The sequence below is a fragment of the Triplophysa rosa genome, linkage group LG23 (genome assembly GCF_024868665.1).
Source record: "Triplophysa rosa linkage group LG23, Trosa_1v2, whole genome shotgun sequence".
Lineage (NCBI taxonomy): Eukaryota > Metazoa > Chordata > Actinopteri > Cypriniformes > Nemacheilidae > Triplophysa > Triplophysa rosa.
The window spans coordinates 13944944-13971535 of NC_079912.1; the positions used below are offsets into that span (position 1 = coordinate 13944944).

The 26592-nt window shown below is 41.0% G+C and overlaps 2 protein-coding genes across 2 annotated transcripts in view; one reads left to right on the forward strand and one right to left on the reverse strand.

Moving 5' to 3' along the window:
- Positions 1-301: 301 nt before the first annotated feature.
- Positions 302-25927, reverse strand: boc (BOC cell adhesion associated, oncogene regulated). The gene is made up of 21 exons (XM_057322484.1): positions 25820-25927; positions 25421-25638; positions 25013-25352; positions 13799-13923; positions 13124-13405; positions 8529-8675; positions 7419-7562; positions 7040-7333; positions 6125-6397; positions 5151-5410; positions 4696-4861; positions 4421-4480; positions 3911-4120; positions 3400-3578; positions 3196-3295; positions 2943-3065; positions 2659-2841; positions 2262-2467; positions 2008-2096; positions 1717-1868; positions 302-1455 (listed from the first exon to the last, which is right to left on the reverse strand). The coding sequence occupies exons 4-21, from the start codon at positions 13905-13907 to the stop codon at positions 1322-1324; spliced, it is 3111 nt and encodes a 1036-aa protein (XP_057178467.1). The 5' UTR covers positions 13908-13923; positions 25013-25352; positions 25421-25638; positions 25820-25927; the 3' UTR covers positions 302-1321.
- LOC130546933 (uncharacterized) overlaps positions 7257-26592 on the forward strand; it is a 45054-nt gene continuing 25718 nt past the window's right edge. The window contains exon 1 of the mRNA XM_057322487.1: positions 7257-7352. Coding sequence (XP_057178470.1) covers positions 7325-7352 — 28 coding nt within the window. The 5' untranslated portion in view covers positions 7257-7324. The remainder of the gene's footprint in view (positions 7353-26592) is intronic.

Here is a 26592-nt window from a genome sequence, read left to right on the forward strand (position 1 = left end):
TATAACACCACCCGTTACGACATACTCTACCTGACCCAACTGTAGAAAATTGAAAATGTCAATAAAAGCCACAATTTTCTTTTTTTTGTGGTGAACTATACTTTTACATACAAGATCAAAGTAATTTGGGTAAATGTGATTAAAAAGTTGCAGTCCAGTTATCTCCCAGAGATGTTGCATTAACAATACAAAGTGTGTACATCTACACTAGCCATGCTTTGGAACTCAAATATTAACAAATACATTATTATCGTACTTGTCTATTCAAACACAAAGAAACTGACAGCAGGAAATATTTGTTTCTTTAGCTTTATTTACAAGCAATACTGCTCAATCCATGTAACCAAAGTAGCTACACTTATAGAATATGTAGGAGTTGATCATTTCCTTCATGTTGTGTTCATAACAGTGGGAGGAAGCTAATACTGATGCAGGAGATTTGGAGGTCTCCAAAAGAAAATCCATCAGGGAGTGTAAACTATACAAGCAGACCACGAACCAGTCTGAAACAGAAATCAGGATATTGTAGGAGTGTCGACTTTTAAATGTTCACATTCAGGCTACTGAAAAAATAAATATCTACAATATATGGTCTTCTCATAGGCAAAATTACTACACACAGAATGCATATACTTTGCATATATTCGTTATTTTTGTTAATGATGAAAATATATAATTCTTAGTAATATATACAAAGCTGTAAAAACACTGAATGAGAATTACACCACACATAAAGCCTTACTTAAAACTGAAGAAACCCTTGCAGAAGCAATTAAAAATGATGTAGTCTTGTGTAACCTCATAATAGCATCTACAAACCATAAAACATGTGGATATACAGTGCATAAAATACATATGCAAATAAGGTGTATACATTCTACAAAACGTAGCTGCAAAGTGTTTTTGAACAGTCATCCATCACAAAGGACGGAAGCACATTACAACGCCAACAATCTAAAAACATTTTCCACTTGTTGTATTTCAACATTAGCTGATCTTGCCAATGGGAAATCTGAAGCTTATTACTGTGATACTGTATGTTCAACAGATAAAACTACATTGTATCAAGGTGTCAGGTTGTTCCCATCTCACCGGAGGATCATTTTTACAGCATGATTAAAAAAACTTTGTGAATGTCCTGGTTGTGTCCGACAAAGATACCAAAAATATGCGTTACATCTGAAATAAACAACCTTTATATACAGTCAAAAAACTATACTATGTACAAAGGCATAAATATATAAATATAACATCTGTTATACAAAAATAAATAGCTTTTCTCTCTTTTTTTGTTTTTTGAAGTCTTGTTTTTTTTTTTGTTTTATCCATCTTTTGGATCATGTGTCCCTGGTTCTTCAATCCGTCTCAAGTTGAGAGTTGTGTTCACTTCCTGTCGCTGAGCATTTTGAAGGAACCCGTTTATGCCTGTGTCAGCTGCTGTTAACAGGGCCAAATCTGTGGAGATAAAAAAGGGTTAATATTTGAACACCTTGTACCTCTACCTGGTATTTCACAAATACAGAAAACAATGTTCTGTGTTGTACTACTGAACATTCCAGCACAGTGAATCCCCTAAATGCTGGAGCTACATAACCATAACATTGTTTTGACATGCAACTATAAACAACACCCATGAATACCAATGGTTCAACCCGTCAGCATTCAGTTCAATCCGAGATGTTTGACATTGCCAACACCGTAAGAAACTGTACACACCTGCAGGCATCTCCCCTTCCATGTGAACTGCTTCAGTCAGGAAGAGATTGTCCTGAATGGAGTCAGGATTATCTGTAGAGTCACATGAGCTGATGACCTGCAATGGGGATTCACTTGTCTTACAGCATCCCTCTTCAGGACAGCCAGGTACCCTATAAACAGCAGATATGATTTATGAGTACAAAGATCTTTGAATTCACTGTATCCAAAAGAACATTAAGAATGTTCAAATATTAACAGTCCCTGGGTAAATGTCCACATATTTATAAGTCACTTAACAGGAATTCTTACCCATTAGAGTAATTGTGATTATGTGGTTGCGCATCAGGATGTTTCGGAGGCAACAAAGCATCACTCTCATACTCATAGATAGCACCCTCCTACATGAGAAACAAGGGTTTGATAAATGTTAATAAACAAGAATATTCTTGAAAGTTTCGTTGCTGTAATACAGAAAATAATAAAAGGGGGTTACTGTTGAACAACTACTGTCATTTACACAAAACGGAAAGTCAAATTCAAACTGACCATTCCCTTAAAATTACCTGGTTTTCTCCGGGAAGACGTTGCGAAGTGTGTTTCCCATTTGGGATATATTCTCCTTTAGGAGCATAGACAGTGTGGGCAGGTGCCAGGTGGGCGTCTAAAGGACATGGCCGACCAAGAGCCAGTCCTTGCAGGGGCACCATGGTGTACTGACATGGAGAAACAGTGGCTGCCAAAGCTGGGAAGCGCATATCTAGGGTTTGTTCTGAAAACAGGAAAAATCAAAAATTACAAGTGTCCAAGGATCCTCGTGGTGGTGAACATGTCTTTGGAGGGTAAGATTTGTGGAAAAGGGGCGTGTCTAATGTACCAAAAACTAGCAACAATTCTAGAACAGCTAACATTACTGTTTAGAAGACCTTCGACTGCTTTGCATGTTTCTGTTGTTAAACTCACTTTGTTTGGCCCAAACTCTCCACAAACAGATCGGGATGAAAGCCACGATGATGAAAACAAACGCTCCCAGTACCACACCCACAATCAGGTAAGGCAGATCACCAGGCCGTGGCACAGGGTTTCCAGGATGGTCAGGTCTGGAGGAGGACGTTTCTGGAGGTGTGGTCCTCTGGTGAGGGCGTGCTGAAAGTACACACAGACGTTTCCACTTAATATCCACGCCATCCGATTCTTGAGTGTAGGAAGTGGTTTGTAAACATGAATAATAGATAAAGCAAACAAACCTTTAGTTTCCAATATGACGACATTGCCGAACTCGCTCTCGCCTCCTTCATTAAAACACTGCATTTTAATGTCGTAGGCCGTCTCAGGCTGTAGGTCTGTTATGGAGTGCCAATATCGGTCACCTAAAAAAAACACCACAGCATTCATTTTTATATTTCTTTAAATGCAAATCATAGGACGTGAATCAAAATCACAAGTGTATCACAGATAACGAGTTAAAAGGTAACTAATCAATTTTGATATTTGTTTTACCTTCAACCACATCCTTTTGGTAGTCACTATCATTGTCGCTATCAGTGGGACGATAGTAGATGTAGAAGCCATAAATGGGAGTGTTATTGACAGGTGTGTACTGTAAAGAGAACAAAAAAATACTCATTCAAACCCAAAATGAAGTTACATTATGAATTTGACTATAAAAGGTGCAAGAAATGAAAGATAATGAGAAGTGCTTACAGTCCACTTGAGAATGACTGTGGTCTCATTGATGGCTTCATTATATGTGATGTAAGGTCCGTCGATGGGACGTCGGTTTGGTGGGCCGCTGCCCACCACAGTGTATGCTTTAGAGGGAGCACTGGGTGGACTTGCTCCCAACACATTAACAGCCAAAACTCTGAACTTGTATGATGTTCCTGCAGCGTAATGAAAAGGAATAAGTCAAAACTTTCTTATTAAAAAAATATTTTTGTCTACAGGAAACAAATTTAAAACATAAAAAATAAACTATTTGTTCAAAACCTGTATATGACTCTTTCTTCTGTGGTACACAAAATAAGATATTTTGAGAAATGTCTCTATGGTTTTGTGTCCATACAATGGAAGTCAATGGGGTCCAATGTTATTTGGTTACCAGCGTTCTTCAAAATATCTTCTTTCTTCTTGTTAGTGATAAATGAACAAATTCAAACAGGTTTGGACAACTACAAAGAATATGATATCTCTGATATAAGAATATAAGACTCACCTTTCTCCAACCCCGTGATCTCGACTGACAGGCGAGAGGGTGGAATATTAAGCACAGCCACTTCCCAGTCTCCGCCCCCTTTACGCAGTTTCTTGTACTCCACACAGAACGACTGGATGGGGAAGCCGCGGTTCCCGCGTGGGATCCACGTCACGTAAGCTGAGGTCTCTGACGCCATGGAGACAGTGGGCCGGTCTGGAGCTTCGGGGGCTGCAAAGAAAACACAAGACCCTTTAATAAAATATAGCTAAAATAAAATTAAGTGAGTTGCACAATGGACACACACACACACACACACACACAGGTACGAGTATAACAACACATAACTTACTATAAACTTATCCTTCATTTATGATGAAAAGTAATCAAGAAAACAGTCATGTTAGTATAATTCCCTTATAAACCTGTGTATGTCTCATACACTAAGCAACTCTAACCAAGACTGAAGTACAAAAGTACCACAGTAAACCTACAGCATTATTATAAAAAAGGGACAAAATGTATACTCACGTGAAAGCCGTGGTGGCACCACTGGTGTTCTAGGAGCCCCTATAGGTCCTCCTCTTCTCCCTGCAGAAAATGAAAGGAGCCCTTAAATTCAAAACTCCTGTAATTACATTCATTACTCATTGATCTAAAATAGCCCCCGAGCGCGCGACTTTAATTGGTCAATCGAGACATTCTGTGCTGCGGTTATTTATTAGGGGAGCCATTACAAACAGTACCCGTATGCATTAGGATTTGTGAGGATAGAGTAATCTCAAAGCAGCTGTATGTCTGCGTACCTTTGCCTGTTCTGAAAGTCATCATAGCGGGCTGCCCAAACCCAGCACAGTTCCTAGCGGTCATCTCCACTTCGTAGAGGCTGGTGGGCTGCAGTTTGGTCAGAGTCAGCTTGTGCTGGGAACCCAGGATGCTGCTTGTAATCCAATCACCTGGAGAGTCTCCAGCCTATGAGAGGAAGTGCAGAAAACACACACCAATGAATAAGAGCTTTGGAATTACATACTGCAAAAATAAACTGTACGTTCAATTTTCCAAAGAAAAGCACAACTCACAAAAAATGTTCTGGGTGGTTGCTAGGACATTGCTATACGGTTGATAAAGTTTTCAGTTCATTTTAGGGCACTCCGGGAGGTTACTAGGGTGTTTCTATATAGCACTGGGTGTTTGCTATAGGTGATCATTGGCTATATGGGCAAAGTAAAAAGGTGACATTTGTAAAATAGCGGTGCTGTACCTTTCTGTACTTGATGACATACTCCAGCATAGGTACTCCTCCGTCATGCCGTGGTTTCCAGGTAAGTTCATAGTAGTCCGCTTTTCCAGTGCGTGGCTGGCTCAGGATAATCGGAGCCTCAGGAGGTGAGACTCTGATCTCAGAGCAGGCGAGAGGCAGCATTGCGCTGGCGGCCACAGGCTTCACGGGCGGCTGCTCTCGCAACACCTTGTCTGGGCTCATTGGCCGAATCATGGGTAGCTTACCGGACCGTGAGGGCACTAAAACACAGGACGATAAAATCAACAGTTGAACAAAAGACATAAAGCTGATTCTTTTGAATATATTGTCAATACCCTTCTGAAACCTTGTATGTCCAAATTCGTTGTTATTCAGGAAATGGAGAAAAACACTGTACTTTTCAAATAATAAAATACTGTGTTCTCAAAGTTGACAATGGTTAGATATTTGCAAAACTCAGTCTCAAACATAAAGGGTGAGTAACAATAATGATTTATGACAAAATATGCAAATACATGGTTTCAGACGGACTCCAATGATGTGAAAAATGGACAAAACACAGCATGTATCCTACGTGTAAATTATATTACCATTTCTTGACCAGCGTTAAAATTTTGCTTAATTTTTAATAACCTCTGTAAAATGTTACAAATAATACGATTTTTAAATATGATAAGAGTTTTTAAGGCGGGGCTTAGAAAATTAAGTCTAACTAATAGGAAACACCAATATATCATATAACGGGCTATAGACAACACGGGTGCAATGTTTTTTAACACTGCACAGATGTTTGAACAGAATACAACCAACAGAACATTTATGACCGAATCAAAATGTTAAACGAATATTTTTAAGATTTATTAACAAATGTACGATTTAAAAAAATAAAATAAAAATGTAAACTGTTAGTGCTTCTGGACCAGTGTTTACATCTTGCAAAGTGGTCTATACATACAAGCTACACAGTAACATACCTGTCGGGACAGTAAGGAGTCTCGTGGCAGCTTGAGAACTGCCCACGCCGTTCTCCGCCATGCACTGGTACACGCCATCGTCCTCCTGCCCGACGTTGAGCACGCGCAGCACCTGCGGGGACATCCGATGCCTTGGGGACGGATTCAGGGGCTGAGCGTCGTGGAGCCACACCACAGTGGCCGCTGGTTTGCCCCCCACATGACAGCTGAAACGCACCGTGTCGCCCCACTCCGCGTCTTGTTGCTGCAGCTCGATGCGCACCTGCGGGGGCTCTGAGAAAACAAATGGAATCTCAGATGAGCGCACGTCAAAACATTGGGGTGTCTTTCAAGCAACGGCGGGCGATGTGCGGGCTGAATGGCATAAATCAACACGAGTGTCGATGGAGTGCATCGCCACAAGGGCTGTTTGTGAAGACATGCTGCCTGAGAGGAGTTTGGGAGCAAGTGGGTTTTTTCTCTCCCAAACTTGATGGTTGGCTGCTAGTGAATCGACTTGAGCTCATTAGAGCGGCTTAATTAATCACAGCTGCAGACCTCCAAAAACAACCTCATCAATGTCTCAGAAACTCGATCCGGCACGTACGCGTACTCTTTCGGTTTAGTAAATGTACTGTGGGCTCTTTTTGGACGCTTATTACAAACATAATGTTCTCCAAGCCCTCCGGAGCCGTTGCATGGTTATTATCTTAAACACAACCTTAAAATGAGTGGAAATTGAAATGTTGCCACCACGCACATACCGTTCCTACAGCAGGGGGCCTCAAACTCATATTACATGACGGCTACCCACTCATGTTTTCAATTGGGGGCCACTTTACCAGTCACGACAAATGTTTTTACAACAGCAAACTTTACATTATGGGTGCACCGATGCATAAATAATACACCACGTTTTACTGCAAACATACTCACCGAACACCTGCACTTCGTACAGCACGGTAGCGGAGTTTGCAGACCCAATGCCGTTGTCGGCATGACACACGTATGTGCCCGAATCGCTCTCGCTCGCCGCGTCAATCAGCAGGTTGCTAAGCAGGAAGCGGGTGTTGTTATGATTTCGCAAGTCCTGGCCGTCTTTAGCCCACGTGACCTGTGGAGTGGGTATGCCACTGGCCACACACTCCAGCACGAGCCGCTGGCCTTTGTTCACCATTATGGACCGAGACGCCGGCGGATAGATGATGCGTGCAGCTTCGGATGTCGAACCTGGAGAGGGTAAAACAAAGTGAGTGCTACACCACCGACACACTGAGAATGTGTTTGTGTGCATTTGTATGTTTTCTCTACGTACGTCGTACGCGTAGACGGTCGGTAGAGGTGGAGGTTTTTACTTCCTGGGTGACAGGGTTGTAGGCGGCACATTTATAAGGACCCTCGTCGTCCCGTGTAGCATTGGCTATCTGAAGGTTTCCAGACGGCATGATGAGGTAATTTCCTATGACGACATCAGAGAAACACTGTTATTTTATATGCATGATAACGGACTGTTTGAATATCAGGGTTTTCTACAGAATCTTTAAAAGACTGCTTCAGGTTTAATACAAATTGTATCAAGAGCATCATAGCATAAAACTATTGAGTTAATCCCAGTTTATAACTTCAGCTGTAACTGTGCTGCTTCAGGTGATGCGTTAATAATTTCCTTGGGTAGAGGTTGTTCTGTCAACAGCATTTTACAGATTCACCGTTTATTTCTGTAATCATTGCGTGACTCGAGTTACCGGAACATTCCTTTTCAACCCAGTCATTTGCTTCCATCTAAGGTGTGATCATCATTAAACTGATCATTTAAACAGCGAGAAAAGTTGCAACAAAAGACAACCGTGCGAAAACACTCCTCCTTGTTGAGTGGACAAGACCAGACAGCGCTGAAGACCTGACTCTCGACAAGACAAGAGCCATCAAACACCACATACCAGAATCACCTAGTGTGCTTTTTAAAATGACAGAAAAAGTATTCAAATGTGATTGCTTGTAAGGAGATACAATGGTGGTGGTGCTTAGGTTTCAGCAATAAATCTAGAAGCCAAAAAAATTCTGCTTGGCCGACACTTTGCGAGCGTGTGGTCCTGTTGTACATACTTGTGTTCTTACGTTACTGTGGCGCCAGCTAACCTCACTACTCAAGGGGGCGATAGAGTTACCTTCTAATGCCTGTGCCATTAAATCAAATGTGCTGTTCTTCAGATTGTTAGCTATAAACACAATCTAACTTGCAAGATTCTCTACAAACTGTTGCTCTGCTACTAAAGACTAAACTAAAGAAAACTAACAGTAGATTACAATCTTAACTTTCAATATTTGCAATTGCATATCTGAGAATAGTATGTTTCTGGATTGAAATATATGAGAAACACCAAAGTAGAGGAATAAATGGACATGGTTTAAAATGTAAAAGTACCTTTAGATGTCTCCAGCCACTCCTGTTTGACACTATAGCGGACCTGAGCTTTAGGTTGACTCTCAGGTAGATGGCACTCGATGACTGCCGTGTTCCCTTCATCCACCTCAATCTCCTGCTGGTCATCTGGTTCAAAATCTCGCAGCTCTGCATTCAAACACACAAGAAAACGTGAACAATTGCACGAAGAAAAATGCAGTTTCTCAAACACACTCTGTTCTTGCCATGTTAACGTATTGACTTGGAATACAGCGCATTTTGACTTTTCTGGACATTCTGCCAACTGGTCCTTTTTAATGGGAAATACTTTAAAAAACCCATCTCAAACTTTTCGACTCATTTTTGCAAAGTCTGACATTGAAAGCCTCTTTGTATTCTGTTCGGGGAAAGCTGAGAAGCTTTGGAGTGCGTATGTGCTTAGGACTTCTACTGGGATATCAAATGGGCAGACACCCAATAGCTCTGACAAACAGAGACACAAAGTCTGGCTTTCTTGAGCCTAAGTCGGTCCAGGCTAAAATGAGGTCAAAAGGCCAAAGGTGACCTGTTCTCTTGAGTTTCGAGGAAGAAAAGCAGTTTGGATCGCAACGATTGAGAACGCGAGTCTGCCTATGCGTGTCATTCTGTGAAGGAAAATATTTTCCAGAGAACAAAAATTGCCCAGCGTTGTCCTGAAACCCCCCCGAATTTAATCAAATATCTCCCCGACTGCTCATTTCTCCCGTAACAAATCAAAACGTTTTATTGTTCTCTAGAGTTCGGTTATATTGCTTGGCATCGGTAAAGTCTAAGTTATTCACAACAGGCAAAACTGTGCCAAAATATCTGTGAGGAAAAGATTTCAACAGTTCCTCGTAAATTCTTTCTGGAACCAAAAACGCATTTATGGATGAAGTGAGAGGAAAATGTAAATAATCAGAATCTGATTAGTGAATTATGTATAACGATAAAATGATAAAAATGTTGAATAACAGTTTGATTTTTAACTCAGGCAAGTCTAAAAAAGATGTACTGTAAACTGAAAGAAGACTGGAGGAGGTTTTGGGGGAAAACCCAGCGTGACAACCCATTTGCTAAATCAATCAGGGTCTTTTTACAGCCCATCCCTGCCGGCATGCTCTCCTAAATTCCTCAGTGTACACCTTTAACCCCTCCTCTGACTCGCCCTTCATCTCCCGGTCCTCAAAGCATTGCCCCCCTCATGAGTGCCTCAGGTGTATGAGGGGTAATAGGGGAGACAAAACAAGAGTAAATGCTGTTGAATGATTTTAGAGAGAGAGAGAGAGAGAGAGAGAGAGAGAGTGTGAGAGAGAGAGAGAGAGAGAGAGAGAGAGAGAGAGAGAGAGAGAGAGAGAGAGAGAGAGGAGAGAGTGAGAGATGAGAGTGGTGTGAGAGAGAGAAGATGTTTTAGATGAGAGAGAGGGTGCGAGAGAGAGAGACGAGACGAGAAGAGAGAGAGAGTGTGAGAGAGAGAGAGTTGAGAGAGAGAGAGATGGTAGAGAGAGAGAGAGAGAGAGAGAGAGGATGAGAGAGAGAGAGAGAGAGTAGAGAGAGAGTAGAGGGAGAGAGAGAGAGTGTGAGAGAGAGGAGAGTATGAGAGAGAGAGAGAGAGAGTGAGCAGAGAGAGAGAGGAGAGAGAGCAGAGAGAGAGAGAGAGAGAGGTAGAGTAGAGAGAGATGAGAGAGACGAGAGAGAGAGAGAGAGAAGAGAGAGAGAGACGAGAGAGAGAGAGGAGAGAGAGAGAGAGAGAGGAGAGAGAGAGTAGAGAGTGAGTGGTAGAGAGAGAGAGAGAGTAGAGAGGAGAGAGAGAGAGAGAGACTGAGAATGCTGAGTTACGATGAGGAGAGGGAGTGTGTAAGGGAGGAGGAGGGGAGAGAGATAAGAGAGGAGAGAGGAGAGTGTGAGTGCAGAGAGAGGTGTGAAGAGAAGGAAAGTTGTGGGTGGCGAGAGTAGATTATGGTTTGTGAGAGGTGTTGGTAGGGATTGGAGGTCGTGAGAAGACGAGAGAGAGTGTGGTGAGCGTGGAGAGGAGGACTGAGAGACGCAGATGGAAGGTAGTGGGTGAGGAGAGTGTGGGTAGAGAGAGGAGAGAGTGAGAGAGAGTGAGAGAGAGAGTGTGAGAGAGAGAGAGAGAGAGAGTGTGAGTGTGAGTGTGAGAGAGAGATAGTGTAGAGATAGAGAGATAGTGGGAAGAATGAGTCTGTGCACACTGTGACACTGTGAGGTCGAAACACACACACTTTCTCCGTCATTGTGATCAATTTAAAGATGTGAGAGAGAAACACTTTCACAAAATGTCAAAGCTCATGCCAGATTTTGATAGATGTTCAGAAACAGAGGGGGAGAAGAGACACACATCAGCTGCTGCTTCATTCATCTATCAGCTGCACAAACTACTGCCTTCATCTGCTACAATCAATGCACATACTGTTTACTTTTATTACATTCTCATGTTTCTGCCTGAAATCTACATTTGATATAGATATTTTATTTCCATATTTAATTTGTTTACTTACATATACTCTATGTTATATTTCATTCTATATTTATGCCTTACTCAGCACCTTAGTTTAATTTTTTTTTTAATCTCATGTTTGTACTTAATGTATGTCTTTTGTTATATGTTCAATGCTTTGGCAATATTGTAAGAACACGCAATCATGCCAATAAAGTACCTTGAAATTGAAAATTGAGTGTGAGAGAGAGAGAGAGAGAGAGAGAGAGAGAGAGAGAGAGAGAGAGAGAGAGAACATTGGCTGACGATGACAAACCACACAGATGAAATAAATGTTTATATGCTTCTATTATATTTGTATGTGTGAGGAAGTAAACGCTTTATGTGTGCTTTGTTCGTGTATGTGTGTGGTACATTCAGGTCTCCTGGAGAGCAGGGAATGCTGGGAGCCGAACAGGATTAATAGTATTTATAAAATACATCAGCCACGTTTCCAACTCCACTTGGCAATGCTTTCATATGTGCTGCACAGTTACTTAGCATTCATCATTTTTATGTCTGGAGTTTGTGTGTGTGTGACTTTTACAAAACTCAGATTGAGATGACACTGCAAGTTGTGTGGAATCATCACCGCTGCTCAAACTGCGTGTAGTCTTAAAAGACGCTCAAGAAAAATAACTTTCCTCAGTGTGTATAACTTTGAATCGGAGTTTATTGAAAATTAGTTACGCTACGTATTAAAAACACATGTGAGCTGCGTTTATGTGCGAGCGAGAGAGAGAGACGAAGAGTGCAGAAGGAATGTTTCTTGGCTTGAAAGTAGGGGAGTCTCACTTGTCTGCTGAGGAATTCGAGGAGAGTTTGAAATAATGCTCAGGCGGGCAGCAGCCTTCCCAGTGGGAGACACTTCAGACAGAATTCCAACAGAGACAGATACCAGCGACAGCCAAGTGCTTTCACAGAGCAAAAACAAATGGGCAGAGCTTTGAAATACAGATACACGAGAAAAAGTCATGCCTGCGATCGCGCACGCAACGTCCTCCCCGAGGAGCCGGGTCTAAGGGAGGAGGTCTTTATTAGATTAAAGAAAGGGGCCAATATGGGATCATCAGAGATGAGGGCCCATGCTAAGAACTCGCATCTGCGCGCCCCTAGCCGCCCTCCACTCCTGATTCATAGGCCTTATCAATTACATCTCACACGTGTGCGCCCCACAGCACTTCAGCTAATGCACAAGGAGAAGAAAGAGAGAAAAAAAACACACACAAAAAAAAGGAGAGGCTAAAGAGGTTAGCAAAAACAAATGATCTTTGAGAGGAGTGAAATGCAATCCACCATACAATGTCGGGAGCAGAAACACAGAGTTTGAGAGAAGGGTGATGTAAAGCATGCCTGCTCTGCGGAGGTAAAGATGGTGTCAAGAATCTCATGTCGCGTCTCATCTTGACAGAAGATCCTGTCTCGACTGGCCCCGCCGAACCAATGCTGCTCACACTATCCCACAAAAACACATGCATGTGCGTGCATTTTCCGAGTCTCGGCACATTTTCACATATAGTGGTGGTAAAGACCAAATCTTGACTTTGAAGCATAATTTTAACGTTTCAATAACGCTTTTTAGCCCAAACTGGTATGCGATAATACAACTGAGAAAATAGAACCATGTGCCCTTCTGGTCAAACATTTGGTGCCCATTGTATACACACACACACACACACACACACACACAAATGTGCACTCATGTTTATAGACTCAAACTGCTCCTCGTTATACAAATATATTCTCACTAAATTGAGTTTCTTTTTCTGACTTTCCTTCTTTTTCCGTTCTCTTGAATTCGGGAGGAAAGCACTGGAGAACAGGGAGGAGGCCCTTTGCTAATGGGGCCCGTGGTTCACCCACACATACACGCACAGACATTATGTGGGTCACGTTACACACCCCTTCCCGCGCTCCAACGCTGACTAACTTAAGGGCAAACACGCACACCAGCCCGGCACACAACCACACACGTACTATAAAGGCATGTACTGTAAATTCATCAGCACAAAAACCTCCAAACTTCTGTACAACAAATCTGTATGTATATGAGTGTATGTTACTACAGCGTGAGGGTGAGAGAGCATTTGTGTCTACTCACTAGCAGCGGTAACATTGGCCGGCACGCTTGCACTCGATCCAACGCTGGTGGTGGCCACACACTGGTATCTGCCCACGGTGAGGTTTGAAAGGGAAGGGATGTACAGCGAGCCAGGCTGCACCAGCACTCCAAGCTCCTCGTCGCCCCCAGCTGGCAGCTCTCGGCCGTTCAGACGCCAGGTCATGTTGACATGGTCGGGCAGGGCACTGCAGCGCAGGGCCACGCTGCCCCCCAGTTTTTGTACCACAGAGAGAGGCTCTTCTGTGAAGACCGGGATGTCTTCTAAAAACAGAAAGTGTAACGCAATATAGATCAATTATCCAAAATAAACTACTAGGTTTCGTTGTTATTCTTCTGAAACCTCTGATGTCCAAATTCACTGTAGTTTTTAAATAATTAAATACTGTGTTGGCAAAGTTGACAAGCACTTTTGACTACTTTTTAGTGGTTAAATATTCCCAAAGCCCAGTGACAAACATAAAGACAAATATGATTTATGACAAAAACTAAAAATAACAAAATACGGAGATATGAGGTTGCAGTGTACAGTAAGTATTACTATAAATTGATGTAACATCATTTTTCTTAGTGGATGTGGACCAACAGTGATGTTCCCATAGTAAGCTGGACTAGTTTTAGGTTTTTTTAGGTTTAAGTAAAATAGCAGAAGCATACCTGTAAGTGCAAAACTACCCTGCAGGCAGCACAGAAGTGCACCCAGGGCACAGACAACTTGAAACTTCCGCTTTCTTTCCCAGGGAATCCAATCCAATATCCCAGACATCTTCCATACACTACCCCTGTGGGAAAAAGAGAGAACAAGAAACGTTAATACCTAAAAAAAAGTGTTTAGCACAACAAATGAATCAGCCATGAAACTACATTCGTCACTATGAACAAAATATTAGTATGCTGTTTTTTTCTAGCAGTCATTGTGGTTAAGCTTCTCGCGTCATTTGCAGCATCATACATGTAAAAAAATCTTAAGTCATCATTTTCTTCCGTTTTTTTTCTTGTTCTTTTTCTTCACATTTCCACAGCAGTGGACAATAAAGTTTAAACTAACTAAACTTCATTTTTTACAGTAAGGCAGAGTGTAGGTTGGTTTAGAACTCCGGGTCCACAGTCTCTGAAGATGCTTTCCACAGTAACACCGCATCCTAACCAAACGCGACGCGACGCGATGAGATTCCTGCGATAAGCAATTTGTTTGTCCATACCGAACGCGAAAAAGGGGCGGGACGCGACAATCAATCGGAACAGTTTTTCTCTGTCCACGCAGCCTCTCACGCTGCAGCTGAAGAGTGCAGAAAGAGAGTTGCGTCCTGTTCTCATGACTTCAGTGATGCCTCACCGGACGCTATGCTATGATTTTAGAATCTAAACGTATGTAATCAAACTCATATAGCCTGTACTCAGCCATGTTTGGCGATTGATATTCATGAGGTGCAGAACTCGCATCGAATGAGACCGTTGTGTGGGCGGAGCTGTCAGGCGCGACGTCGCAGAAATATCTCAAATAGAAACGGCCGTTGCTCGTCGCGGCTGGTTAGGACAAAACCTCTGATTAACATGGAAAATATACCTTTTATTGCGCGTCGCGGCGTCGCGTTTGGCTAGGACACGGTGTAAGATTACATTGTGTAAACCACAACAAAAATACATAATTAGTTAAAGTTTAAGATAAAGTATCTTTTTTATTATTATTTAAGTGACGTGTCCGATTCAAACTATTATTGAGATTTGAATCTAGTTAAAGTCCAGTACACAGGGAAATTCAAAGTGGAAACAACCATTCCATACAGTGTCTGCTAAGTGCATCATCTAACACAAACTGAAACACATCCGTTTGCACCCACATCAATCAGCCTTGTGAGGTTGAAGCGGGTGCCCGGATAAAAACACTAGAAAACTGAACCTCCGCCAGCCAGGTGTAACTGATACAGGCACGGGTTCAAAAGAAAAAAAGTCTCAGAACAAAAAACAATAGGATGGTGAGGTGATATCATCTGTATTTTCTGGAAATATTGAGCAGTGCAATGTGATCTTTATGAGGACATTAAAAGAAACAGAGAGAGAGACAGAGAGCGAGATGGTTAGTGTATTAACAGTTAATGCAGGAAGGGGAACATTTCTCTCTCCCTCGGCTCTCACTGCCAAGTTTCCCGAATTCTTTCCTGTCAGGTTAAACTAACAACTTCCCGTCAGGAGGAGGAGGGTGGTCCACTGCTCCCAGACTGCAAATCTCGCTCTCTGTCTTTCGCACACACACACAAACACGCGCACACACTCCCATCAATTGTACGTAAAGATTAATGAAGCCTCACAGAAAGACTAACTCAAACATGGGAGGGAACCACAGAACAGAACTCCAAAAATATGTTAAAAAACGACTCTGCGAAAATAAATGAAGTCTACGTCTTGGGATTTGGACTTGTTTTCCTGGAGTTAGTAGGTACATAGCCATTAGCTATTAGCCAAACTCTGCTGACGGAATAGAATGTGTGCCATTTACAGATTTTGGGATTGGCCCCAAATAAATGTTTTTCCGTTCCAACAACAGAAATAAACAAGTCGTGCGGTCTGTATGAAGCTGTGGAGAGATGTTATTTAGTCTGGACTGGGCAGAAAATGTCAGTAATGAAGTCATCTCTTCTATTTACCAGCTTGCTAAAACAACGATTGAGATCTTTGCTTAGTACAAACGCAGCATATTTGTTTTTTCGTATGTGAAATACAAGCGGTGTAATGTGCGAAATACACTGACACGAACAACAGCTTTTTTCTACCAGACTAATAAATAGTTCACCCAAAAAAGAAAATGACTTCACATCATTTGTTCACTCTTGTGTCATTTTAAACCGGTATGATGACAGAAAACAAAAATAGTTATTTTTGAAGAATTTGGGTAACCAAACAACATTGGGCCCCATAGACTTCCACTGAACGGGCACAAAACCACAGAGACATTTCTCAAAATATCTTCTTTTGTTTATTCATATTTTGAATGAAATTAGATGAATAAATGACGACTTAATTTTTTGGGGGTGAACTATCCCTTTAGAATCAGAATCAGAAGGAGGTTTATTACAAAGTGTGTACACACACAAGGAATTTGACTTGGCGACAGGAGCTTAGTGCAGAAGAAAGTGTACACATGGTGCAAACATAGTGCGAATATACATTAAGATAGAAAAAATGAGAATGAAATAAAAACAATAATGCACTATATACAAAAAGTGAAAATATATAGACAAAAACAACATAAAAACGACTTTTTTAAAAGAGTGTACAGATGTGTTTAATACTACTCATCACTGTTACCATTACTGCAAACAACTACCATGTCTTATTTCCACAAATCCCAAAAACAGTGATACTACAACTGATATTTGTAATCGCTGCTTAAGAAAATAATGATCACAGTTCATAGCATGTTCTTAATAGAAAAACGTTATGGTTGCACCCTTTTGGCTTTTAATCTATAGACCATCAGCAACTGATGGTAAACTGTTACCATTACTACAAATACAACTGCGGTTTCTAGGTCTTAACAATAGCAATATTAAGTTCTTAACACCCTGCAAAGCTGTGCTGTGTGTCGTGAGCAATCAACATAACAGCTGTTGGAATGCAAGTCGAAAAAAGGGGCCAATGGTCTCTCCTTTGCTGTCAAGCCACCTGTCACAGGCATCAAAAGTTATCCCCCGTGAACACACACACATGGTCTATCCAGCTCATTTCATCACCTTTGAGACAAACACTTTCTAGATTACAACTAATGGAAGATTCTTTAGCACTGCAATTTATTTATGTTGCGCCACAAATAAATGTGGAGCGTTCACAAGTACCACAGGTAAAAAAAAACATTCGCCTATTATAATATAAGACCCTTTAGAGATAATGGATCACATTGATCTGAGCATCTGGATGAGGGCTTACAAAAGGCATGTGCGTTTCGACTCATTTGCGGGAGAATGAGCGAAAGAGAGAGAGACAAAAAGCATAATGCCGAAGTGACTTCATAATGCCTCTTTGTGACTAAATGGAGCCTTTTCTTCTAAGGCCACTCTGGTCGCCATTGTCCTCTAGTGTGTGTGAAATTCATTTTGACAACCCTACTAATGGGATAAAACTGCTTTCGGCTGCCCGCGGGCCTCCCTCGTACCGCTCACATTCCATCTGCTATCCGCACGGAGGAGGAGGAAGAGGCGACGAGGAGCGAAGGGAGGAGGTGAGGTTTATCTCCTTACGACGTCTTGAGTCGCTGAATATGTAATCGCTCCTCTTCCTTTACGCCATTTATGTTCTTCAACCCCCCACCCCATCCACGATTCTCCAAACATCACAATACCCCCCTTTAGATAAACACATGCGGTGTCAAGTGTGAGGGGTGCCGGGTTCAACTGCCTGCGCGGGCCCACGGCCCACAATGCCGCAGCACATATCTGCCTTGCGGGAGGCCCGTTGCTCTGGGCGACAGTAACAGGCAGAACGCATCTTAATAGAGTGGAGAGTCATTGTAAAGCAGTGAGCCGACACAGGGACAATAACCCCACGGCCCGCTGTGAAAGGAGAGACGCTTCTCGGAAGGGCCAGAGGAAGAGCTGATGGGGGCAGCTCAATGGCCAAGTGAGCGCTGGAGGTTTGGGTCGATGGGGGGGGGGTTGTGGGTTGGATAGCCTAGAGTGGTTAGGGATGTGGGGGGATCGCAGGTATCGGGGTCCAAATTAGAGAGTGGATGTCAATGGGTGAGTGACCAGGGAGAGGGAATTGAGATGGTGAATGCTTGAAGTTTGCTGGCCATTTGGTTGAAGAAGCCAAAATACAGTTCAGATGAAGAATTTTAATGATGGAAGAATTAAAATAACTTTCACATGGCTTTCCGTCTGTGTACTTCTAACGTTAGTGCTGGGTGATTTAAAACAGGTGCATCTAAATATTTTTTTGCCATTTGGTAACGTACGTTTCAAAGGAAGCATCATTTTAACAGAGAAACAATAGATGCAAAGTAGATTCAAAATGCAAAAAAGTCCAAAACTTAAAAATTATAATAATACTTTGCACAGTTTCACCTAAAAAATGAAAATAAAACTATTACAATTATTGCTTAAAGTGATATTTCACCCAAAAATGAAAATTCTCCCATTCACTTCTATTGTATGGACACAAAACCAATGCAAAGTGAAAAGATGCCGTCACTATTCAGTTAACAACATTCTTTAAAGTAACTTTTGTGTTCTGCAGAAGAAAGTCAGTCATACAGGTTTGAAATGACAAGAGGGTGAGTAAATGATGACAGAATATTCATTTCTGGGCGAACTTTACCTTTAAGTTTATGTTTCAGTTCACAAAATCCAACTTTTAATTTACGTCATGAATATTTAATATAACAGTCAACCCTAAAACTAGACAAACATCACCTGCTACTATGATCTCACTCCACCTTCAGGCTCTTCTCCATCACTAAACTTCTGGAACTTTCTCATGGCTCTCAGAAGAGATTAGCAGGTGTAGGCAAAGTTGAGTCTTTTCTAGTTCTGCCAAGGCTCCCACAATGCACTGACATCAGTTTTTCCCATGCTGGAAAATTAAACATCAAAAGGGCCACTAACAAGCCAATACCCCACCATCTCCCTTCCCTTCAATGTATTAATGAGCAACATCCACCCCTGCCCAAAAAACTGCAATAATGAGACCCACTCAGTGGATTAACAAGCGAACGATTGAGCCAAGACCTGAGGCTCTAATCAATTAACCGCACCAATATTTGCATAATTCATATAACAAGGCAGCGTTAACAAGCGCACGCTAATTATTGAGTTTGGGACGTTTAAGGAGGAGGGTCACATGACTGCATTCCTCCGTCTGGCCGTCCGATGGGAACTGTCAGTTAGGATTAGACCAACTCTATTTGTGTGCTACTCCCCTCCAAGGCAGGTATAATGAGAGGTCCAGATCCTCTAAAATCCATTACAAAACTGCCTTATTAGGAAAATATTGTCAAGTCATGCAATCGGTAAATGGGTCCAATGAGCTTAGATCATTTCACAAAACACCTTACAAATACAGAAAAGGGGCCATTGGTTTGAGAAAACAACAGTCTTTTTATTATAGTTGCAAAGAAATGCCTGACGTCAGTGAATATGTATTCTGGATTGAAAAAGGCAAAAATGATGAATTATTGTCTCTCGAAAAACCTGATTATGACTTTGTTGTGATGACACAGGAAATATACCAGAAACAGAAAATATAGGCCTATCAGAAAAAAGACTAGGTCAGAGCTATGAATGTTTTTATCAAGGCCCTAAAAAGCTGCTGCAATGTAACAAAATCACTTTTAGGCTCGATTCACATTTCGCGTCTAAAACCATGCGGAAAATGCGAGCTGCACTGCGTTCTCCTTTTTTCCAAAGCGCCTGAACTTTGCGCTCTCTTGGCGTCTGTCGTCGCTAAGCAACCATGGGCCAAGATAGCCCTTGAGACGAGGAGGTATAAACAAAGGATATTTGGATTATATGCACTGAAAATACCTTGCAATAACTCTGCTACTAGAATTAGTTATGCTGTGATCATCTGTGTCTCCATCTTAATTGAGCTTGTCTATATTGGCTGGTTGGTTCTTGTCACATGACCTGCGGTGCGCTTGCGCCTTTCTGAAAAGTTGAGATTTTTTTATCTCGATGCGGCGCCGACGCTCCTGAAAAAAAGAGCGCGTCGCCCCCTATTTCCGTCTACATTTAAAATAACTAATATGCACGCGGAAGAGACGCGAAATGTGAATCCGGCCTAAGAACAACTAAAAATACTAAGTAATTAGGGGTGTAACGATACACTCAGCTCATGATTCGGTACATATCTCGATGCTGGGTTCACGATACGATACACATCTCGAAATTTTGAACAAAATTAAAAAATTAAACTGAAATTCAAATAACATTTATTTTTAAAATATTAACAATTTCAGTAACTTATTTTGTTGCACATTCAACTTAATAAAGAATTTAAACATTTTAAGGTTTAACTGAAATTAGAATTAAGATCAGTGTCAATTTTGACAGCAAATTTTGATTTAGTTTTAGTCATAGTCTTTTGACTAAAATGCAATTTAGTTTTAGTCATCCCAATTTATCATAGCTTTAATCTATTTTTAGTCGACGAAATCTACATTATATTTAGTCTACTAAAATCTATCTGGATTAACTCATTTAATTGGTGTAATTAAATGTTCCATACAAAGATATTCAACATAATTTACTTTACCTTGGAATTAAATTAAACCAGGTCATTACCTTTATTTTTCAGAAAAGTTGAGTAACTACTGGATATGCATTGTTGTAACACAGAGAACATTAGACCATGAACGACATGTAGCAGTTCATTCAGTCTCATTTTGACTCAATTGACTCGTTCGTTCAGTGAAGGGCGTGTTCATTCAGTACATTCAACCAATGAAACGCTCTGACAGAGCTCACACTCAAGCGCTATTGGCTCGTGTCTCTTTAAAGCTGCGCTGTCTTTGCTTGAGACAGTAATGAATGAGAAAAATCTTTCAAAAAGACATATTACATAAACTGTATTACATTTCTTCAATCATGCAAATCACATACTTGTTTTTTAGCATGTCATTCGATCTTTTAATATACAATACGACTCACTTCATCGCTTCTCTGATCGATACAGCGCTGGTTTCTTTTGGCTTACTTTATGTTGCATATCACGTTATGCAGCAGCTCACGTTAGCGGATAAATTAACATTGGCATTTAAAAACGCTTGTGCTGTCTTTGTAATGAGTTTCGAGGTGACTCGCCTGCAGTCACGCTTCAAGTTTGCTGTGTTTTACCGGTGATTGTGAAGGAAATTATGACGCTTTGTAAACCACTTGTTGACACAGATTGTGTCTTGTGCTTCCCCTTCTCACAGAGACTTCTCTCTCTACCGCATATGTGAGATAAGCACACGTGACGCGCTGGCGCAGAGTAGGTAGCGTCTTGACCGCTAAACGAATAGAATTAAACATATAGTAAAATATCCCCATCTCTCTACGATGCGCATCGTAACATTTTTGCATCACGAAATATCGTAATACGACGTATCGTTACACCCCTAGAAGGAATACATAAAAAGCAGCATTAAACAAATTGAGGTCTAATCCTTTGAAATACAAAACTAAATCTGTCAATACACTTATTGACAAACACATATACCCAAGTAATGTTCAGTAGAAATTAAAGACAAAATATCAATATCCTAAATATTCTTGTTAAATCACGTTAGACAAACACACTGAATCATGCTGAGCAATTGTTATATGGAGGGTTGTGGGCTTTGCAGAGGACCTGGCAACTTTTCCATCAGAGTGAATGGAACCAATTATATGTCTCAAGCGATTTCTCCACATTTTTCAACAGGAACCCGGTGTTCCTCGACTGCCAAAAACAGCCAAAATGAGAGAAAAATCACAATATGTAATTAAATAGTAGTAAGACGTGCGAACTATAAACTGACGTAAAAAAAGTATAAACGGTTTATAAAGCACATGTGAAATAATTATCTTTTACCCAAAAGGCTGTTAACAGCCTAGACACAACAAACTCAAAACAAAACGCCAACAAAAAGGACATTTAGAAGTATAATACTGTCTAAAATGTCTTTCAAACAGCTTTAGTAAAGTTCAAGTCTGATGACTTGGTCTTTTAGGGCCATAGGTTTGGCACGGAAGCTCTTGTCATATATAAACACCTGCAACATCCATGACCGCACAGTTTGTAGACACATCAAAAGCAAAACAAACCACAAAATATACAAACCCCGGCGAACTACAAAACAATACAGTACAAGGCCTTTGGACGTGTCATGGTGTCCTAAAGGCAACACTGATATCAGTCCTAAGCTATAACCTTTTCTTAAGTTACAATATAAACCGCCACGCGGAAACAAACATGTTTTAAGGTGTTGACAAACAAAGTGCATGTTTTGCACATCTTTCATGTATTTTGCACTAAATAATTTGTATATTTAAAAAAAATTGTGTTTCTTATGACATGAGGATGAGTACATAAGGTTAATTTTTGGTTTATTTAACTTCATCTCTTGTAACAATGTAATCCTGAGATTGATGTTTCCATAAAGAACTTTCTCAACTCAAGGATTGTTTGCAGAACATCAGTGAAACAAACGTTACACGGTGGCATACAATCTTACTTCTTAGACAATGAAGAGGACCTCTTGTGTGTGCGTTTGCAGATGTGTGTGACTGTGACAGTGTGAGCTACAGCTCTCTGAAGGCGAGTTATCGAGTGTGTGTGAATGGCCTCTGAGAGTGTCTCCATTACTCTGTGCTTGTCAAACGGCTCTTAATCTTTGTACAAATATCTGCTTTACACACACTGAGCTATTTGTCTGCAAACAGTCGCTGCTTACTAACCGAGGTCTGGAGTTTATCAATGATCTCACTCCCTTGCAACAGACAAATTTACACAAACAGCAACACGCCACTATGTATGCGTGTTTCCTTGATGTCAGAGACATCATGGTCAAACAAAAGGTTGACACAATACCGTCATAACAATTAGCAGAACAACTACTAGTGAATTGATGTGGTAATGCATTAGCGGTTTATAATACTGTACATTTTCAGAAGGTGATGTATTTAAATCTTTAGGGTAAACGTAACCATAACACATTTTCTTACAAGGTTTATAATTGTTTCCAGAATTAGCCGTATATTGTTGTTGAACGAGAGTAACTCGAAGTTGAAAATCCCCAGTACTTCTGTTAAAAAAAGAGAAAACTAGCCACCTGGATGTCCAGGTGTAATCACGCGCCTAATGAAACAGAGAATGGCCTGAAACTAAATTACCCCGGCCAGGTGCAGACCCAAGGGAGACTTTATACTTGTGAGGTAATTGTTCCTCACTGCAGGCTAAAATTTGTCTCCTGACAGCTGCCATACTTTGAGCTCTGGATAATTCTGAGTAACCGGGCTTTTACATTTAGAAATGGCAGCCTGACAAGTCGTGCATTCCACTATGAGAAGATAATCCTGATTGGAGAGCATCTCTTACACACACACACTCACGCACGCACAAACCCGCAGATCGTTTCCTCCAGGCTGTTATGGCTGCATGAACATACCCGCTGTAACAGACATGAAAGTCAACCTGGAGGTACTTTTTATTGCCTCGTCTTCTCTTGCAAATTAACAGAAAAGTTACACCCTTTAAAACAATAAGCCTTTCCCAAAAATCTCTGCCGCACCGAGAAACCGCCACATTCAACAAGACTATTCTTTTCTCATTTGGCAACACGCAGCTTATTCTCAAGTCTATATCTTCGCAAAGGGGTAATAATAACACTTTTTGAATGTTCATCAAGAGAGTTACTGTCTTTCACCACTAAAAACAAAAGCATTTAAAAACATATGTCTCAACTTCTCACCACGTTGATACCCGATGCGCTCATCTCACCCCTACAATATTGTGCTATCAAGCTTTCCAAATCCCCAGACAGGCCCCTCTGGCTCAGTTATGGGATACCTGTTTCACTGAAAGAATGTGGAGCAGTGAGGGCATGTCATCCAAAAATCTGTGCGTCCATCTGTGCACGGCTAATAGGCCTTCCCAACATTATAACCAAATAAGGTCAGAGCACTATGAAAGCCAACAAGATAATCAGACTGGAATCAATTATGGAACAACTTTGATCCACCCGACCACTAATCATCTTGAGCAAAATCCCAGCTACCACAGTTTTTCTTCAAATTGAATTCTTGGCAGTCAAGCGGAGCTATCTGGCTCACAAAAATCAATCAGATAGTTCAAAACAAAGGCCTCGGTTGGCCTGTTTTCATCACTGGAGACAGTGTGACTAATCTTTAAAACAGGAATTTGAAGTGTTAGGGTCCCAATTAAATTCATTGTCAAATCTGTACAAATATTGAGACAATGACAGATCACATGAAATTGTTCAGAGAGGTTCACAACTTATCCATGTAAAGTCAGTGGATGTTTCTTTTAATTAAATACGTAATAATATTTGATACAAAACAACATTAAAGTTTACACAACGCTTATAGAGCATCACCAAATTGTTCTCTGCCATCTTTTGACCTTATAATGTAAAAGCAGATGACATATTTAAACAGCAAAAGTATTGTAGTAAAAAAATTAAGACCTTTAACAATCAACAGGTTTGATTTTGGTCAAAGTTTGTTTATATCCAACTATTATAGACTTGAATTGTTTGATATAAAATATACAATAGTCAAAATATAAAGAATTGAATAGAAATGCTAATATGCGTTTTGTTTTGGTGTAAACTAGGATTCAACATGGAAATGTCAACTAAAGCGGAATGAGGCCTGTAAAACTATGACAAAAATGCAGATTTAAATAGAGATGCTCTTGCATCTCATAACAGTTTTACTGACGCTATATTTAACGTTATGCTACATTCATACATCAAACAAGAAGTTCACTCAAATATAGTTTTACTTAAACTTGGTGTTTGATTAGCATTAACGAATGCACATCTATGGAGCGAAATCGCATTTTACTTAGAAATACGCATTTATAGTCTATACAAAACAAAAACAGACAATTTAACATTTGCCACTAATGTGCTGCAACAAGTATCTGATAAGAAAACGTCGAAACAAAATAGCCAGTAAGCTAACACCCGCATCACTTTTACGGGATTTAAAAAAGAAGCTTCTTCTTTCAGTGATGCACAACATGCGATCATTTCTACAGACTGTACAAAAGTTCAAATATGCAGCAAACACAGAATAAAGTGAAAAGGAACTCGAGTTATGTATCGGAATAGCATGGTGTGGGGTTCCTAAAAACAAGAGATGATGTTTTGGGGGGAGGAGAGAGAAGACTTACCAAAAACGTGCAGTAGTCTGGAGTAGAATCCACTACTTTTTAGGTTTCGACTTTTTCCACCAACCGTTTTTTGCCGTTTAATCCAACCGAAATGCAAGTCCTCTGTTTCTTTTCTCTCTTTAACCGCTACTGCTTCAGTAATTTACTGCTACAGCAACACCGACATTTTCTTCGGCTCCCCAACTTCTTGCAGTGAAAGGACGTTTTTGGATGACTGAGCCCTGGAACAATTCTCCCTTTTGCGAGGAACTTTTCGGGTCCTCCCACTTCCCAAGAAGGAGGAGGGATCTGAACAATGAAGATTCCTTCCCAAATCTCCGCGCAGTTACGCTTGTCTGTCCTAAAGAAATGCAATTTAAAATTTGAGTGCAACTTTCGCACACTGAGGTGATAAGGTGTTTGCTTTACCTTGCGTGCGTAATTTGTGCGCAATGGTTCTTTTACGCAAATGTTAGCAAAGTCATGCGCGCACGGATAAGAAGCCCCATCCCCCTCCTGTTGCCCTTTCTGTTCTCCCTAATTTGCTATGCGTTAGTCCCCAAAGAGTTTGCGGTGACCCCCGTCTATTGAATCGCGCACAGTCCCGCAGGCGCAGATGTGATGTGGAAACACTCCGTACTCTCATTCTACGGGAACCACAGGAGAGAAGACCCCGGCATGATGCATTTCGTCATTTTGGCACACATCATAACAGTACATTACAGACCTGTCCAGTGTTGAAATGACAAACAAAAGACCTCCCACCACTTACCTGAGCTGTTATTTTACTATGGAAAGCTCTCAAATGTGTGTGCCTGTGTCTCTCACCTGTGGCTCCACAGGTTGACTTGTCTGAAGTCTCCTATATGGCGATGTGTGTGGTTGATCTTGCTTGGTTTTTGCATGCCATGTCAGAGCCACATGTTTGACTTTTTGGTTAGCTGGGCATATGAGCCGATTTTATAGCAGAGGATGAATTAGACTTCACTGCTTATTAGCCGTGTGGGCATTCTGCCCATGTGGACACAGCTGCAGTTGACACACCAACAATCAGACTCTCTCCAATTTACACACACACACGGAGCCGGCGAGAACACATGCTGTAATTGCACCAGTAATTAGTTACATCAATACTGTTCCTTGTTCTACTCATCTCATCGGTCACTAGTGTGCAGGCGAGTCTTAACTATTGCCAGTAAAGTTCGAAGGCATTTATTTATAAAGAACCCACTTGTATCACGGTGCCAAAACACACAGGCATTCGGAAAACACACAGTTGAACACTTCAGATACTGTCAGTAAAGTCTGATGTTTGTGATTTCAAGCATTTTGAGCAATAAGGAATTGAAAGGTCAAATTTAATAGCATCACAGTAATCACTACAGATTTCAAGGTGCGATGACATGCATGGATATTTACCCTGTCCTGCTACTAAGGTGGTGCCATATGTAGAGCCTGATAATGTGTAATTAGTGTAGCTGTTTATACACAAATAATTCCACAACTGAGAGGCAGCAATAATAAGGAATGGCTGTGGCTTGTTTTTTGTGGTTTTTGTGAAGTTTATAGGAGTATCGTGACGTATAGGGTTTGGCTCTCTG